Source organism: Pyxicephalus adspersus, chromosome 7 (assembly GCF_032062135.1).
Source record: "Pyxicephalus adspersus chromosome 7, UCB_Pads_2.0, whole genome shotgun sequence".
Classification (NCBI taxonomy): domain Eukaryota; kingdom Metazoa; phylum Chordata; class Amphibia; order Anura; family Pyxicephalidae; genus Pyxicephalus; species Pyxicephalus adspersus.
In genome coordinates, this window is record NC_092864.1 from 52,332,283 (window position 1) to 52,352,336 (window position 20,054).

General features: G+C 36.6%; 1 protein-coding gene across 1 annotated transcript in view; it reads right to left on the reverse strand.

The window, feature by feature from the left end:
* Positions 1-8,893: 8,893 nt before the first annotated feature.
* Positions 8,894-20,054, reverse strand: part of FRZB (frizzled related protein) — a 21,477-nt gene continuing 10,316 nt past the window's right edge. The window contains exons 3-6 of the mRNA XM_072418422.1: positions 17,325-17,390; positions 15,621-15,825; positions 14,301-14,364; positions 8,894-13,903 (exon numbers count right to left, since the gene is read on the reverse strand). Coding sequence (XP_072274523.1) covers positions 13,808-13,903; positions 14,301-14,364; positions 15,621-15,825; positions 17,325-17,390 — 431 coding nt within the window. The 3' untranslated portion in view covers positions 8,894-13,807. The remainder of the gene's footprint in view (positions 13,904-14,300; positions 14,365-15,620; positions 15,826-17,324; positions 17,391-20,054) is intronic.

A 20,054-nucleotide genomic window follows, 5' to 3' on the forward strand; every position in this document is an offset into this window, starting at 1 on the left:
TGATGGGCTATTTCGCTGTGTAGTATAACAATGGTATATTGTTGAATATTTCATATAAAGATTTATAAGTTTAATCTTTTTAGTGGTTTCCTATATTAAACATAACATTAGTTATATTAGACTTGTCCAAATCCAGTCCTATAGGGCCACATATAGGCCTGGATTTCCATGTAAACACTCATTATATGACTTTTGCTTAACCATACCTTACTACATTTACTGATGACTGTTGAAGAAATGCTAGACAGCCCTAAGTTATATCATAGGGCACAAAAACAAAATGCAATTTATTGTAGAAAGTGTACTTTTTATCTTTAGCTATTGAGATCTCCACACAAAATGCTTTTACAACAAAACAGGTAATAAGAGCTTGAAAAGATGTGAAATGTATACCCTTGCACTGTCTTTGTATCATATATGTCCTATAAGATAAATTCCCTGAACACTTTATTAACCCTTGTCTTTCACTATTTCTTAGGCTTGCATTATTATTTTAGAATGATGGAAAAAGTCTTAATTATTTGTATGACTTACTACAAAAAAACAATCCTTCTGATCCTAAATTGTGACTTTTCTTTGTATTTTCCTAAATACCTAAACCTATGAACAACTTTTATAAAAAAGCTGTTTAACAGAGGTGTTCTTCTCAGTCCCTAAAGTGGAAATAAACTCTCCTCCCATTGCCGCATCTTAACCCATTTATTTTCTGGGTTTGGTTACTAGATCATCTTGATTGCCAAGCTGGAATGATGTAACTTCCATGCACAAGAGTTCATTCATTCCCGGAAGCCAGCTGTGACAGGGTCATACTGTAAGTTGCACACCCGCAGCTCAATATACATTCATCAAAAAATTGCAAACTGGCAGTTACATTTGTTTTATTGCAGAAGAGACTTAGCTGTCTTTTCTGCAACAGTGTTGCCTGCTCACAAATCTTTTTTTCTTAGGTTTAGATCCTATGTCTATGAGGGTTTTGTCCTAGGATAACAGATAAGTAGTGTGAATCAAGAGTACCAGTGCGCATTATCAGAGTAACTGCATCACACAGCTTACAATTAGCTATGTGAAAAAAACACTTCAATATCAGGAGCTGCCATTATTATTTTATTCAAGCAACATTTTAAAATATGTCCTAAAACAATATTCTAAGGTCTGGATGTATAGTAGAAAACCACCTAAACTGAATGTCTAATTTACACAGTTTGCAGTAGTAGTGCAAGTCCTACCAAAATCCAATTAAGTATACCTGTTACAAATTATCATATGACTATATACAAAGCGTGACTTTGTACAACCACATTGATATATTCTCCTGTGTTTCATTTCAGCTGTAGCTTATCGGCTCCTTCCAAGCTGACTTTCTAATTAAATTAGGCATTAGATTGGGTTTGCTAACAATACCAATTGGCATTTAGTGCCCCTCTCTACTTTGCCACTTTTACTGGCTAACCCGAGTGCACAATTTAGAACATCGATGGATGCTTTTATACAAAAAATACTAAACTATAAACAACGGCACCAAGTTTTTGTTATATATCCTTTATAGGAAATATTCACTGTGGTCCAAGGAGGTAACTTCTCATCCTTGAAAATCTGATGTGCATTTTAAGGCATGAAACAATCATCATGCTTTTATTTATACATCAGGTTGTGATCACATCGGTACACACTCTGCTATTCTCAGAACGGCCTCTTCACAATTCAAAGAAGAACTCCTGCCAAGGAACACTACTAGACAAAGGTCATTCCTTTTGTTTGATTTCTTACACATTGGAAATGGATTTTAAAACTGCATTGTCTTGAGATCATCTTATTAAAATAGTCTCTCAAGTATGCATTAATATAATGATATTAGGAGATCAATGTTAAACATATAATTAATGGGTGTTTGTTATGTAACTAGGTCAGAAGCATGAATACATTCTTTATAAGGCTCTGCAATTTTTATTTATAACCGTTTAATGAAACACATGTGTAGACTTCCCCAGAACACATGCTACATACTACCTATTAAATCAATTTTCAGATACAGCTTTGGATTAGGGAGAAATGCCAGTGCAACAGATGGGTTTTGACTACCCAAAGCCAACAGACCATTTATGTGCATAAGATATATCTGTTTATGGACAGATACTACTGCATTTGAAAATCTTTTCACAGAAGGTTTATTTTGTTCCTGTTCTTGGGTAAGGTATATGCAAGCTTTAACTCGGTGTATAGTTGTCAACTGAGAAGGGACAATCCCAAACCTTAAAGGATTGTCCCTCAAACTTCTAGTTCTAGTTAATTCAGCACACATCAGCACACAAACATATCTAATATTTATTAGCATATTTTTGTATCTCTATATTCCTTGTACATAAACACACAAAATATAATATTATCATATTTCTATTTTTTGTGCATGATTTGTGCAAAGAAAATAATAATAACGACCAATGAAAGGTATCTGTATGAGAAAGCTGTGATCAGCCAGTTATTCTAGGACCTTCAGGCTGTTTACTACATATGTTGAAATACTGTATATGTTTAAGCTTGGCGTTTCATAGTATTGTAGTGGCTGCCAGAAAAATGTCTGGCACATTGGGCCTGATTTATCAAAGCTCTCCAAGACAGGAGAATATAGACTATCACAGGAACCTGGAATCGATTCCTTAAAATTATTTTCTATTATTTGGAAAAAGTTTGGGAGAGAATCCCAAGTTGCCACAAGCTTATGAAAAAGGGTGGCCTTTACAATAAGCCAAAGATCACCATGCAATCTTCCCCTTTGAACCCCTGGAATGCATTTGATGGATTTACACAGCTGAATAGGTAGGTAACCTGAAAAATTCTAGAAAATTTCTGGTACATGGTATTGTGGTGCATTGAGTCTTTTTCACAAGCTCATATCATGTTTTTGGTCACCAATGATGCTCCTGTTGCAGAAGTCTTTTCAGGAAACCACCAAGAAGCGCACTAATGGATTTGTGCAACTGAATGATTAAACTGAATATTTCAGAATAGAAAAACCACCTTCCTCTAAATCTGTATTTCCAAGGGGTTCTTCCAGCAATGAGCAGTTTGTGACGCTCAGGTCAGTTTTACTGACACCATTGATCTTTTTGGCTATCTGTAAGTTGACATTCTTCCCACTGGCCAGTAATGTAAGAGGCATTTTTTGCCTACTGGCCACCACACTAATGTACTGTGAGCTGTGGATATAGTAATTATAACAGGGGTTCTCGGCCTTTTGGCAAAGATCAGGTGTAGTATCTGTTCTTATCAGTGTTCAGGGTTGGAACGGGCATTAGCGTCTTAAGGGTGGAGATGCTGTGCCTTAGTACCTCTGTTAAGGACGGTCTACCTCTGGTGTAGCTCTGTAAGGGGCCGCCCTATGCAAACCTGCCGGCCTAGTCCACCGGAGGAAGAGCTTGGGCCTGCCCTGATAAGGAGCTCCCAGGGGTTTTGACTGACCCGCTGGTGAGGATGGAGAAAAGCTTGGTCTTACCAATCGGTCTGACGAGCGGTCCGAATCTCGCCCCAGTGTCGTACCCCTGGAGTGGCGAACCAGGGGCACCTTAAATCACTTGGGTTTGGGACCCCACTTGATTTTTGGTTGCACATGCACGTCACTGTTCATATTTTGGATTCGGCACATCGCCTTATTCTGCATTAGCTGTGGCTAGTGCAGAGGGGCAATTTTTAAAACCTGTTGCCCTGTGTGTTATGCACAGTGCACATATTATTTAAATGTTTTTTTCTGTTTTGTCACTGTCACTGGTGTGGTATTTGTGTGCCACTTTTTGATGGAGGGTGCTATTCCCTTATGGGCTGGCCCTGAAGTCTTGGAGAGTGCCTTGGCCTAAAAACCAGGCGCTCTCCGTCAGTGGGAGTCTCTCTTCGGGAGAGCTCCCAGCTTAGTATCTTGTGGGACCTGCATGGGCGGGTCCCAGAGAGAAAAGGCCCCTCTCTGGCTTCGGTCAGGGGGGCATGTGCGTCCATCCCGGCTTCGGCTGGGTGGGCTTAGTATCCAGCCCTCGTCTGGAGCTTTGCTTCGGAGGGTTTGGAGAACAAGGGTGGCCCTTCCTCTTTTGAGGAGGGATTACCAAATAGTACCCCAGTGCACGTTTTTTGTGTGGTGTTTTTGCACATTTTACCGTCACGGGGTGTGTTTTAGCACGGTTTGCGAGATTCGATAAAAAAAAAAAAAAATTATAACAGGGGTTCCCTGTGGACATGAAACTTATTTTAAGGGCCCCCATGATAAATAGTTGAAAAAAAGACTGATTTATCTCATTAGCATGCTGATAAGATGAGTAAAGGAGGAACCAGGGGAAGCAAAATATAAGCATACTATACTTTAACCAGTCTTCTGTCTACTGGATTATATAAAAACTCAAAGTATTTGGAATTCCTGGAAGAATAAACATGAAAATAGATTTAAAAAAATGATTGGATGCAGATGAGAAGGTGTGCTAAGACAACTACAACCACAAAGGGTACTTCCATACTTCTGTCAGAGATTCCTGACAATGCTGTGGTCATGTGCGGTAAGTTCCTGAAATATTTTTGTATGCTTGTCACCCCTTGTGTTAGTTTAAAATAGGAGACACACACAGTCCACACAAAGCACATAGTCATTGGCTTCTCTAACCACAACCTAAATATAATCTTGGAAATCTAAATTGGGCAACAGTTTGAAGGTATTAAAAATGGTGGGCAGCATGGTGTCTCAGTGGTCAACACTGCTTCCTTGCTAAACTCCCCAACAGGCCCCAGGATTTATTCCCTGAAGGGTTTGACAAGGGTTTGAAAATGTTGAAATTTGAAGATAAACAAAATTTTTTTTTACTTTATTCTTGAAGGCAAGAGTAAAGTAAAGGTCTTTATTGATGGTAAAAAGCCCTTCACTGAAACATTGAACTTTCTTAGAAGATATTTAAATTTACCATTTTGTTGCATATCTTAAAAATATTTTTTTCTAGGATATTTATACTATTTTAGGATAGTGGGTGGGACTATGCAAATCATTTGTTATAGTCCCAGGGCTAAGGCTGAGCACACATGGACAATTTTTGCAAAAGGATCACCGCTGATCACCCTGCTAATAATCACTATACTATACATAGGCAATTATTATTTTTTATTATTATAATTTTTATTATTAATTGACAGGATTTATAGGCAATGATGTAATGCAGCACTTTAAAATGAATAATTGCATAAATTAGAAGCAATGTACTGCTAATAGCAATTAGCCTATATGTAACAATCGCTAGCCATTTGTAGCTGCGCAGTCACAGGTGAGGTACAGGAGTCTTACATTGCTATATTGCCTATAATGACTAGAACAAGAATGGTCTTCATTTTTGATCAGACTACGTAGTATGTCTATCGTTTGTTGGACAATGATCAGGCATAGGTTAACCTTGTCTACTCTGTATGTTTTACCTGCGTTTGCTATAATTTGCACTTCTTTAGATCTCACAACTCGCTGTTGAAATTGTATTATCTGTTGTTACATTTATTCTTTTATCCATTATATGTTCATTCTAATGCACTGTTTCTTTTCTTTGCAAAAATCAAATAATAAAAAAAATAATAATAAAAAAAGCGGTGCATTTGGGATACCACTTTGTATTTGCCCAGGGCACATTTTTGTCTTAAGCCGTCCCTGGCACAAATGCAGCTCAATAATATAAAGTGTTTCATTTTAGGCTTGTTGGACCCCCATCAGTGCAATGTATGCAAACCATCTTTTCTATTAAGTGAAGACTTTTTGTTCTAAGTAGCCTTTGTAATGTAAACAAATCCATGTTGGACTACAAATTACAGATCTAGTCCATCAAACCTATTTAGCTTAAAATGTCAATAGTATATGATTCCAACACAGACAGAAGCCACTTGGCTGTTTCATAATGCAAAGGCTTCTGGCTGTAGAGCTGGAAACTAATGTAAATGTATGGTATACTTTCATGGGAAGAAGTAGTTTTAAACCTGCCTATAAGGCTATGAGTAGGAGCCTGTCTTTACTTTGACAGAAAACAGAGACAGAGACATGACATGAGGGCAGTCAGGTTATATTTGATTTACCATCTAAGTGCAAGGATTTGCATTTTTTTCAAGCCTCCCCACTGATAAATGACTTACTGACCTTAACTATTAAAAGTTCCACTGTGTGCCTGAGAGTAGTTTGAACACAATTATTTGTACTTTTCTAAAAGCAGCTATTATTGCTAAAGCTGTGAGCTTTTAAAATGGATATAAAATCCAGGATGTTATTGCAATAAATTATTTAGACTATTCTCTAATCCCTCTTTGTATACAGAGTAAATGGGCAAAGCTTAGAAGAAAAAATCATTGGAGAATGTAAAGTAGTAGAAAATATTTTACATCAGGGGGGCAGATGGATATTTAAGAAAAAATATTTTATGGTAATGATGCAACAAAAATAGAAGAAATTGCTTTATTGGGTATATGAAAACATCTATGTGTAATACAAAGATATTTGATTTTGGATAGTGTAAAAACTTTTTTGCCTTCTGTGCCTATTAGGGAGCTTCTCCTTTATTCTTTTAGACATTTATCACCACAAATCACATATGTATCTATATAACATATTATTTACATATAATAAGAAAACAATTATTTAAAAATTCATTCTGAAGGCCAAAGTGGTACTAGACAGAGATAAGTGTCAATACATAACAAGATGGATAAAGGTGTCCAAAAAAAAGCGTGATTGTCTCCTTGCCCCGATGCGTTCCGCCTTACGGCTTCGGTAGACACTTTGCAACAGAGCACAACAAAATATAAATTAAATAATAAATAATAAATTTAAAAAATTTGAACATAGTTAAATTAAAATAAATAAAAAATTATGTTGACAAAATTGCACATAGTCATTTTATGAATTGTATCTCATGAATTAGTAAGGTGGTTAAGTTGAATACTATAGAGTAACTATGGCAGTGAGTAAGTTAAATAAAGTTAAAGCCGACATGATATAGGTGATTAAGGTAATTATAGTAACTAGGGTGAACATTGTTAACATTATAAAAATGGGTGTATTAATCAGTGGTCAAAAATTGAGCCTAGTAAAGGTAGGCCCCCACCGCCCTTCCCCTACACACTATGATGATACAATACTCACTTATATGTCTAAACCCCTATTTTACACACCAAGACAAGTATTTCTGTTGCTTCATAGCAACTCTGTCACAGGCCAGCTGCTGTTTCTGCAATGATCTCTTATGTCACATGGGCTCCATGTACTTTTTTGTAGTTTTTGTCCAATACCAAGTAAGTCTGATGAGACATATCCATATTTTCCCAAAATTGGTATATATCCTACAAGTTAGTTAATATTATTATTTCCATGTGTTTTCAATGTCCTCTCATTTTTTCAGTCTGCTAATCGGAGGAGGACTGTATATGGAAGGAGGGCAATTTACCCCTCTGGCCCATTACTAATAAGATGCTATATATTGGCCTGGTGGACTTGAATAGAGACAATGGACATTGATCAGACTTCCAGTTTGTAATATGATTCCTGTTGAGACCAGTGATCATAGCTTTGTTAAGGGACGTCTTCCAGCACTTACTTCCTTTGAAGTTTTGGAAATTGGTGTGACAGATTGCTGAGATCTGCAAAGGAAACATCTTCTGTAGGATTAACCACCTTTTACTATGGCCACCAATCAAGGAAGTATAATGACACACTTAGTGCAGTACACTTTCTTTATACCATAGAAATCTGTAACATACAAGGTATAGCTGATTTTTGTATACGGCATGGTCAAAAGTTCCAATTTCTCCCCTGCTTCTAACAATGTGAGCCTGATAAATATAAAAGTAAAAATGCTTTGTGTTAAAATGTATTTATCCTTTATATGGGGTCTGCAACATTTTTGTTTTTAGACTTTGTTCACTTCTTATACCTGATTTTGCCAGTAACACTTTCCCTGTCCCAGAATGACAATTTCACTGCCTGTCCTGTATCTAATGAAGGATCCACATTTCACCCTAGGATTTGAAAGGACTTCTTGCTACATTTCCATAATATTGCACTTTGAAAGTGAAATGAACAAGGCTTGAGATTTTAGCATAGCGGAGTTACAAGCATTCTACAACCCCCCTGTCAAGATGTGTTCAGCAGGTCTGTGGAATTCCTGTGTGTAAGAAGTGTCAGACAAGGATGGTCACAGCAAACTTTGGGAAATCTAAGGAGTATTTTCTTGACTTTGCAAGCCAATGAAGTTTGAAACTAGAACTACCTATGAACAATCCAGGTCATCAGAGTAGACTCCATACAGGTGAGCACTGGCATCGAAGTGAAATTTTATTGCCTAAATTTATTATTCTACATATGAAGACGTTTCTTTCTCCAATTACCACAGGCCTTTATTACCATCAACTGACACTGAAGCATTTTTCCTTCCACTGACAACCGATGTAAGATGTACTTTGATACAGTTTGAGATATTTTTAAGGACCGGTCATGAACCTGGGCCCTGTACTGTTTTGTCCTGAATAAAGTGATTATTTTCTCAGTTTATCGTTTCTGTGTAGTTATTTTTCAATTTATTTTAATGCTTTAGGTGTAACCCTGACTTATAGTACAGTAATTGTGGAGTAATATGTGGGTAGAAGGAATGAATACCATGTACAATGTGAATACAATCAGTAGGCCATTCAGCACAATTTGGCCACACTCCTTGTCTACATGGCACACGTTCTTTGTCTATCAAAGGTTTTCTCTCTTTTTCAAATTCAAAAGTTAGAAGGTATGGAAAGCCACCACTGAATGTGCACAATTGACTGGTTAAATGTTAAAAAAGAAGGAACAGTGGCAAATATTTTTGTCAAACTTTTCTTTATATGGATAAAAAATAACACTAGGACAAAAATAAGTGATCTACTTATAAAATGTTTATAAAAACGTACAAAAGAACAATAATGTCTATGTTGCTGCTTTATGCCAGTAAACACATCTCAATCAATATATGTCACTGTCATTGCTTTATTTCCATCTTTTGAAGGGGTTTTCCTTCGCATAATCAATTTCAGCCCCCCCATACAAAAATAGCAGTAGTTCCGATTGGTACAAAGGCTTATTGCAAAATTCACTGGGACGAGCAATGCTGATGTACTTGGTGCAGTAATCCATTGCTACCAACGTGGTGTTACCACTAGATTCATCTCAATGATCCAGCCATATGCCGCTGGTTTGGTCACAAACGCGTTACTATAGAAAGATCCTTTCATGATAAATCCTGGGCATTATAGGGAAAACCAATCCGAGTGCCAGATCAGAGACCCAACGGACTGGTCTTATGTGATAACAGTGGGAAGATGGTTTATAAAATCTATACGGCTCAATTTACAATACTATCACACCAGAAAAAGGATCTTTGTTTTCCAAATAATAATACAGAGAGATTTGAGGATGACAGTCGTATGGCTAAAATAAAGATTCCTAGCCTTGTGTTACGGCTTTGTGAATTGAACCCATCATGTTTTTCAGACCAATAAGTTAGGGTGATGAGTTTTATTATACTAAAAAACACCCTTAAAGGCACATACTGAATGGTGGTAAAACCTACTTATTCTATAATATATTACCCATGAATATTATTGGCAGCAACTATACCTGTACTTCCAAAACCTATCCCAGAGCCTCTCAGCTACTGATAAAATGAGACCCCAATGCCACCCAAGCTCACTTGTATGGTTATGTTTGTCATTGTTCCTCCCACCAAGAACCTTTACCATTCAGGATTATTGCTGTCTTTTGGAGATTTGATAATTTTTCAAGGTGTGGCTTTCTAGCAATAGTATTATATGACCTCACAAATAGAGTGTGACAACATCCTCGCTGTGCGTGAATAGGCTATTGTTCATCAGAGAAAACAAGAAATCAGAAGCTGTGATGCCATGACTTTGCTTGCAAAGACTAATCTGTGCATAACACAGTAAAGCAATAAGAAAAAAAAAGTTTAACAATTCATATCCCTAGTTCAATAAAGTAGCTAAATGTTGTTTATGAGAGGGCCATACACTGCATTGTTTGAGAAGCTTACAATATCTATGGCAATGTATTAGGCTTCTTTATTAATCAATGCAAGGAGAAAAGAGAACTTACACATACCAACTATCGGAATTCACAATATTGAAGTTGCACCAGTACAAAGTGGAATCTTATTGGTTACTTTCATTACACAGGGCAAGCTTTGTTAATTTAGCTCAAACTCCAACCACCAAGGACAAATGATGTTTAAGTGTACATAAAACCAAAACTTTTTATTTTAATTTTTGAGGAAGCAGGGAAAGGATAAGGCCCTTTTTTTTTCATTTGTGTCCCACTGGGGAATTTTTTTTTCTCCTAGACAGTAGCCTCTGGAACAAGATGTTCCTGTTACGTTGACCATTCAAAACTTTTAGATTTTTTTTTAGATCGCCTATTTTTTATTTTAGCTGACAAGTCCCCTGGACAAATAAAGTAAGTGACTCTCTGGGGACACAAACAGTGATACAAACCTGCCTGGGGTTCTTACATCTCTCTGTGATGTACAAAGATTTTTTTTTTAAATGTTTGTTTTAGATCCACAATGAATGTTTTACAGATGAATACAACATAAACTTATACGTTTATGAATATGTTTGTAATAGGACCCGATTCAACTTAACAGATTTATTTTACTATATCAGAGTTAGTGCTTTGGTCAATGGGCATTTGGATATGGAACAGAAAATCCCTATAGACCCCAAGTGAGTAGTACACATGGCTGTGTTTGACTTGTTTTGCACCTTTAGATGCAGCATTGTTGGGTACATTGGCATGTCCTATTAAGGTGCATTTGAAGTGCAGACAAAGCTATGATACACGCTGCCTAATCATGAAAAATCCTAACAAAAACACCCATGGCTCAGTAACCTCAACATAACTGCATGCATTCATAGTTGTGTAGGTAGAAGACGTACAAGAAATAGTATAGAACATACTATAGTACCAAAATTGATGATGACATTGGATTATAGCCTAAATCATACGATTTTCTCTTTTTTCCCGACGTGTTTCACTAAAGCAAGATTTCCCTTGGTTAATCTTTCTCTTTTATTTGTATAAATTGGGGCGCTTCTCTTCCTCCTTCCTCCTTCTCCCTACCAAAGGAAATCCTCCACTCAAATTTATATTACCATGGATATCCTAGGGGAAATATGTCTGGAAAAAGAGACAAATGTATTATTTATGCCATGATTCAATGTGATCAATTTTGGTACTATAGTATATTCTATACCATGCTTGTATGTCTTCTACCTAGCATAGTTGGGCTATGTCTACTATGCTATAACCAAACAACATAAAAAAATACCTGATTGTTGCCACAAAAAAGCCATCTCTTTCATTTCTTTCCTTGTGATATTTACATATAGATTTGGCGATCACTAATTAGCTAAAGCAAGATTTTCCTTGGTTAATCTTTCTGTCTTAGTAGTTTGCTAATAATTACATTGGAAATTATTATGTCTATGGTGATTATAGTATGAGCTGCATTCAATTATCTGCTAAACAAAGTTTGCACTCTGTATACAGAAATAATGATCTTTGGGGCTCAAATACGAAAGGCAAAAGAAAAAAAACTGTCTGACTTGCCCATGGTAATCAATCCCAATTAGTTCAGGGAGAAAAGAAAATGAGAAGAAGAGATTTTATTGGTTGTTGGGGATAACACATTTTTTATAGGCCTAGACCCTTGGCAAAAGGGCACCTAGTAAGTAAGCACTTTTTAAAGAAACCCTGTTTCACAAAAAAACAATTTATAGCATAATACCTTCCAGTAGTTATTCACATTTCCCTTCTACAACACTTATTTTTTTACCTCCCCAACGTGGTAAAATGCTGCTGGGTCTACCATCTTCATTATGATGTCAATAGCACAATTTTTTTCTTGTTGATTGATTCTTTACACCAACACTCCCCAACCTTTTGGACGTTTTGGACTACTAAATTTATGGACTCTAGACCGCACATGTGTGGGAAGCTGGGTGTCACTCAAAGGAAAAGAAACTTCTCCCAGAGTGTTGTCATAATGAGTGGTGTCCAGAGACACAACCCGCCCAATGACCTGAGCCTGCCATGCATACGGTAGACATTTGTTTATGGCTCTGGCCGGTATGCCCCCCAACGGGGTCAGGAGAAGGACCCCACTGGGGGCTGCACCGGCCAGAGCCCCTGACCACCAACATTTTTTTGTGGACCACAGGTTGGGGACCGCTGCTTTAGACTGTCTGGTCTAACATGCATGTAAGTCAATGGATCAGAATCATGAAAACATGTCAATAAAGTAAAGAGCTGGTATTCATAGAAAAATAAAGTCAATAAAACTGAGCTATTTTCTTTTCCCCCACTGGTACTGATTTGCTAAAAAGCATGAGGCTGTGTGGCAACAACCAGATATAACAGCAGATGTAGGATGGTATGTGGGCAGTGGATTACAGTTGTTAGGATTTGGGGACCAATAGAAAGTGATGTTATATGTACTAATGATTGGTAGTAAGTGGTAACAAGGTCTCTTGGGGACCAATGGAAAGTGTTGTTATCTGTACTAATGATTGGTAGTGAGTGGTAACAAGGTCTCTTGAATAGTCTATTTACACTTGTCCATTTTCATGCAGCAAAACTTGTTCATTTTGCTGCATGGAAATGCATTTCAAATATTTCAAAATCTTACTCTTTCGTGTGGAGGAGGTGCTGTATGTATCTATGCACATTGCATTCGTTTAAAACAAAAACTATAAGCCCATTCAAAAGTATGTGTGTTATACATGTGAAGACATCCTAAGGCTGGCCACATTCTTATGGCTTTCCCATTGGCACATAGTAACACACAGTAAGAATGGCACCCCAGAAAACAGCTGCCAACACACTACAGCACATCACAACGCATATACTATACAATGTGTGTACAGACTGGAAGATAATACTGCAGGCATGCACGTGTTAAAGTGCACTGCCAGAATTGCCTTAATGCAGCACACATTGAAACAAAAAAAATGAATCTAATAAAGCAAGAACAAATATAAAAGGACTAAAAAGGGTCTAGACCTTAAATGTGAATGTGCTGGAAAGGTGAATCTTTTTTGTCTTCAACAAATATTATAATATATGTAACATCTAGTTCCAAAAACACAGGCAAGCTTTTTAATGACATAAGAGACCATAATGTCTGCTCTATCAAAGCTGCTTCTAACAGAATGTCAGTTAAGTGAACAATGTTATTACGTTCTGTGCTGGAAAGAGTTATTTCATCTCAATTACCAACCTATCCAATAAAGATGGGAAAAATCTAAACCTAAAAGAATACTAGATGGAAGCCCAAGTGACCGGGGAGATATCACAATGCTGAAGGGGTTCCTTATGGCAGGCATGTCTGCAACAATGTGCAAATATGTTCATACTTGCACATTATGCCAAACATCTTCTGGGGGGCCAAAAGTGAGATTTTATTTTGTCAGTTTAATTTAACTTTAAGGTGATCAAGCTCAAACAGAAACATTTTTAACATAAATTCTCTCCAGAGTTCTCATCCAACAGGCTAATTTCTTAGAAAAACAAACTTCGACATTAATGAAAGTGGAATAAAACTATTGCTTAGTAATCCGTGCAAATATAAAAAAAGGAAAATAAAACTAAATCAACTACAATATTTTGTAGTAAACAATAGGTTATAACGTGCAATAGTGCAATTTCTTCTTTTCTGCTCCACCAATGCAAATCTTTGTATAAAAGTCCACAAAGTTTTCTGTACATCCTCTTGCTAGTCTAGCTCTGCATTTGTCTTGAGTTGCTGTTTTTATTGCCGTTTTGTGCCACAGGAGACTTGCTTTTTCGAGGGCGGCGAAGTTTCTGATCCCAACGCTAAAAAAAGATTAAAAAAAGGACTTTTAAGAGAATATAGATGTGCACACAGTAAATATGCATTGATTGTTATAAATACCAAAACACTGTAGTCTACTGGGAATTATATTTTAAATAATGTCACTTTCAACAATGCATAGGGAAAAATATAGAATCTTCATTGTATTTTTAAAGTGAAAATATGGTCTGATATACCTTTCACATAAAAATAACTTTCTCTTCATTGCCCATTCAGGTATCCTACTTGGCTTTTTTCCCAAAATAATGTATTCTGTTTAAATCAACAATTTCCTTATTTCAATCAGTCATCTGTCCTTGTACTAAATCAGCCCTTCTTAACATGTTTACCCCTGGGGAACTCTAATATTACCTATAATATTAACTTGTTTAGTCTTACCTTAACTTTTTTTGCAAGACGGTCTCTCCACTTTTCAGCTAAGGAACCTTCCACTAGCAGAAGTCTATTAAAGAAAGAAACATTAAACATTACTTGCATGAATATTACTATTTTAAACTATTTTAGTGTAGTTTTGCTATTTGGAAGGCCTGGGACACTTTGTAACGTATTTAATATTGGAACAGCATTTGAATACAAAGATCATTAAATATAAAAACACCACTATTGCTAACAGCTGACATAATTTTATATATTTTAATCATAAAATTGTAATCTCTATTTTTGTAATTTTGTTATTTTAATGTTATTGAAATTGCATTTCCTAAGAATAGGTTGCTTACCTCCTGCCATAGCAACTGGAGTGATTGTGAACACAATTTACACAACATACAGAACACCCCAGAAATGTAATTTCCTGTTTCATTGACTCTCCGCTTTTGCCAGGAAACTACACAATGGGCCTGATTTATTGAATTTCTCCAAGCCTGGAGAAGATACACTTCAGCCACCTGATCCAGAAACCTGGAATGGATCTGGTCCAGGGTTGAAAACATTTGCTAACAAATAGTAAATTACTTTAAGGTAATCAATTCGAAGTTTGCTGGATCACCCAGTTTCACTGATGAAAGTGTATCCTCTCAAGCTTTGGAGAGCTTTAATAAATTAGGCCCAATGTTTGAAGTCAAACTGCAGGCAGTTTAAGGAAGTTTAAGTTTTGGTGAGTATTTCCAAGCAAACCTAAATAAAACCAAGCCAGAGGAATTTTTTGCGCAACATGGAAACCACTTTGGTTTATTGGCGGGTATAATGACAGCACAGCCTACAACTTTGCAGCCAAATTAGGTGCTGACATGACTTAAATCAACAAGACGAGAAGGGGCTATAATGAGTAAGAATAAAGGGGAACACTCTAGGGTGTCATTTGAGTTCCGAGACTGCTGGGACTGCTGACATCATATCCAAGATGGCGGCACCAAGCAGCAGCCTCGGTGGAAGCTGTTAAAGGTAAATTACATAAATATAATAAATGAACATATACTCTTATGTGAAGTGTGTTTTTGAAGTAGATTGGATAACAGGATCTTTTTTAACTGTATCCTTTGCCAAAACCTTACTTATTAGATTTCCATACAGTGGTAGGGTCACACCAATGTCACCGGGACTAAAAACTAGAGGAAAATCCAAAACCATCAGAAAAAAAGATGGAAATCTTCCAATGGGGACAAATGTTTAGCAACTGTGTAAAGGGGATTTCCATCACATCATCAGTTCTCATTACACCTCCTTACTAAATAAACCTGCCAGCGATTGTTCTTATACCTGGCTCGGTCCTTGTCTTCATAGCCCATGATGATGTACTCCTCATTGACAACCAGCTGTGGGCACAGGCAGCCAGAGTTGGTGTACAGGGTGATGGTGTCTTTTGGAATGTTCACCAGGGAAGACTTGAGGATCTCCTTCACTTCCACTACTGCTGTAGCGTCATGGCACTTCACTTTCACCTCTTTCACTTTGGCCCGAATTACTGAATTTGTGGAAAGAATAGATGATAAGAACATCAATAAAACAATGTCATACATGAAAACAAGGGAACTAAAAACTGCACTGTTGAAGCCCATTCAAACTTCAAAGCTATGGGCTTAAATCCACAGCAACATGGGACAACCCTATGTTCTCTGTGGATCCTTATACTGACCCCCTACATCATTACTCTGTCATATAGCGAAATAGGGGTGGCGGGAGAAACTAGAGGGGACCTGTAGTGTAGAAGGGGACCAAGTATCTAACACATCTGAAAATTTTAAATGAATAAGATTCTTTAGGCACTGGTATTTCGTAATTTCATTTTCCATACAGAAGTTTGGTGAAGCATGGTCATAAAGTATTTATAAATCTTAGGTTATGGTAATAGGGGACACCTGAGGAAGCCATACAACGAAATGCATCAGGAAAATAGACAGCTTCTTCTACAACTTTGATAAACTCCTGACATCTTTACTCTGTAATAAAGCTTTCTTGAAACATGGTATTCACGTGAGATTAAGATGAGTTTATTATCATGGCTTCTAGTAAAACATCCTTTTGATGGTCAAAAGCTTCTTCTCTTCTCAGCATTTCCATTAAAAAATCTGAAGTATTAGGAAATCCTAACTGGAGACAGTGAGGAAGAAGTTAAAACTTTCTGTATGTCTAAAAAGTTTAAACAGTGGCTGCAACAGGCCTTTGGGTAGATTCCACCAGTGCAATTGTGGAGCAAAGAAAAAAATGGAAGAAGAAACCATTACCTATCTTTTTCTGTTCTAATAGGAAATGAGGGGAACTTATTCCGTAAAGGGCACATATGCCAAATATAACATGACAGAATCTTCTACCCTTTCCAGCTCTATCCATAGTTCATAATATATTAAAAACGAGTGTATGTGTTTATGATATTGGATGCTTCTATTTCCCTGCTTCCAGTAGACAAGGGGCACATTTCTGGCCTATTTACAAGTATTGTACACCAAGGACCTCTTTCTGTCCATGGTAGGAGTTCTCCTGAAGAGACGAGATAACAGTGAACCATATGAGTATACAAAGACAACTGCCAGCAAAGTTTTTCCCTTGCATTGCAATAACATAATTTTGCAAACCTCAACAGATTAAAAGCATTTGTACAAAGGTGTATCTTTCATATCTATTTAAACTCTCTGGAGATATAGCAAACTGAAGGCTTAGAAGCAAAACAAAAGTCTTAAATGTGCAGAACAGGCTCAGTTGAAGAAACTGTCATTTTCTAAATACATTGCTAAAGCTGGGTTCTAGATATGTAAAGACACAAATTGATCCACCTCTGTATGCTTTTAGATATAGGTTTGATGTAAGCTACACAGCAAGGTCCCTCCCCAAATAAAAGGACTAATAGTTAATGTAGGATGTCTTTGAATGACTATATTCAGAAATAAACAAAAGTATTCCCATCTGGAGCTTTTAAAATGTAAATTTGACTGTAACTTTGAATGCTAAATTCCAGTGCCCACTTACCATAATTGTAATTGCTCTTCAGGTAGGTCTTTTGTGAAGCTTTCATAGGCTTACATTTGCATAGTTCTAAAATAAAAAAATGTATAGTTTTAGAAAAAATAAACAAACATATTAATTTAAAGTTATAATCACCCCAATTCCATACCATCAACATGAACACTAAACAGAGGCTACCTTTTGTAAATCATGCACCTTACTGCTGATTTCTGTTTGCGGTGTTTAGGTAAGGGTGAGGTCACAATCCATCTGATGAGATCCTGGGATTGAGGAGGGAACCTCGCTAAAACACGCTCCTGCATATTGCTGAAGTATCTTCTCATGGGATGTGAGATACTCAGCATTTCTAGGATCTCATGGGACGTATTCTGATCATCCTCATCCTCTCCAATGTAAAGGAAGGGGATAAGGTAATGGTATTTTATAACTAAGGGAAGCCCTGATGTAAGTGACCTTGGTTTTTAGTACTAATTCTAAATATATCCATAAGTTCTGATATTTACTTCAGCCCCCTTCTGCCTCCCCAGCTTGTACTTTAGTAAGAATATTTCAGCAGCTTGAATTATCTCTGCAAATATTACACTCAGGAACTGAATGTATATTTGTCACCCACTTCTCAATCAATGTCTAAAATAAATTCAATTTATAAAAAGGGGTGGGAGGTGAGAAAGGAAGTGTCATTCACAAATACAATAATAATTTAATTACTGGGTAATATTTAAAGGTATTCAATGACAACAAACTAGAATTCAGATTCAAGTCATATAGAGCTGTCAGACTATGAAAAGTCAGAAAATGTACTACTGACTAAGGAAAGTATCTGCACAGAAAGTCAAAATAGGAATTATACCCATTGTATTTTGCATGTGTTTAATATACTTTTTGTGATATTTAATAAAAACGTTTCCAGATATAACTAATTCAACAATCTACTGGTAAGAAAGACACGAGTTGACATTCTTTTTAACAAATGCTATCAGAAACAAAGCATTCTCGTAGCCGGGCCCTATTTGATGTTCTTGGTGTAAATTAGAAAATTGATTCAATTATTCAGGTTGATAAAACAGAAGTAATTTTTCTTTAATTTTCACTGCACTACCAGAACCTCTTTCTATAGCTGGAGTGGCTCATTGAAATTCACTGAGTGGTTACAATGTCTATAGTACTGTAACCCCACACATTGTGCCAGCTCTTGTGCATGGCTTATCCCTGGAGAATTCATTAGGCCGGTTTTGTGCTTTGTCAAGCATTCCTGAGCAGCATAGCTATCCATTTTGTAGTTTATAAGGCCAATGGCAAAAAATGTTTCCTACACAATACACTTTATTTTTAACATTTGTCCATTGTAAAAAATAAAACCAGAAGAGAGATTCTATACAACATGAGTATCACAAGTAAGGCTGACAGCTGTAAATAATACAAGCAACACGTTTTGCAAACCTCTGAATGTTGAAGCTAAAGTACACAATTGTACACATATATTCTGAACATCATTTAGGAAGAATGGCAGATAGCATGTACATGTAGCACAGTTAATGCTAAAACTTTTTGCTACAATTGTTTACTTTCTTAGTCTGGGAACCTATGTGCCCTCAAAAAGTTCATTTAAAGGGTATGTGAACAGTTAATACATACACTAAATGTTGATGGATACCTGACCATCACCCCTGTTAGACATTCTGTTCCAAAGCCATGGGCATTATTATGGTGTTTCACCTTCCCTGTGTGTCTATGTCAGCCTCTAATCCCATGAAAAGGTTTTACACAAAAGTTTGGAGAAGACTCAATGTGGATCACTTGAGTTCTTCCAAACCAATTCTTTATAGAACCGACTTTATGGAGGGAAGAGTCTTCTCCAAACTCTTGGCACATGGTGGAAAGTGCACGAATGTCTAAAATCTTTCAGTACATTATGTTGTAGAATTAACAGAAACCACCACTGAAAACACTAGATCTCGATCATTTGGAGGAATGTCCATATATGTTTGCTCATAGAGTAGATAGCATGACGAGGCACGGCAAAATTTTAGCCATATAGTCATATATAGACAGACCTGAGAATGTACAGTAGTGTTTTTGATAAAAGCAGTTTGACCGGCAATGTGCCTTAAGACACTGCATGGAGTTTCTGAAAAACTACACTCCCTTCAAATACCTACAAAAAACACATTTCAAGCACTCCTATTCTTTTCACTGATAACTAGGTATTTGGAGTGGTTGAATATTGGTTAAAAAGAGTGAACCATAGCGATACCTGTCAAAAATCACCTGTTTCAACATCATCTTAGAATGAAATGTGCTGAACTAATGAAACCATTTGAACCAATAACATTTACAACCTTGTGTCCGCTTACAGAAGACATGGTGGTAATAGCCACAACTTCCAATATGAAACATACAATTACTTTCTTACAGAAGTCTACAGTAGCTAAGCTATTGGCTGCCAATACGCTAGACAGAGAGGAAAGGTCACTATATATATCAGGAAAATAAATAAATAATGAACACCAAGAAACAAATACTTCTCTATGATGACATTCTTCTTAATGAACAATAACTCCATTCTCTAATACACACCTAAACCATTACTCAAATATCAGCATTGTGTAATATGTTGGCACTATATAAATCCTGTTTACCAATAATATTAATTAAAGGTGAATATTAAAGCAGGTAAAATATGGCATTAACAAAATAAGGCATTAAAATATGTGTAAAGGAATTATTGTACCT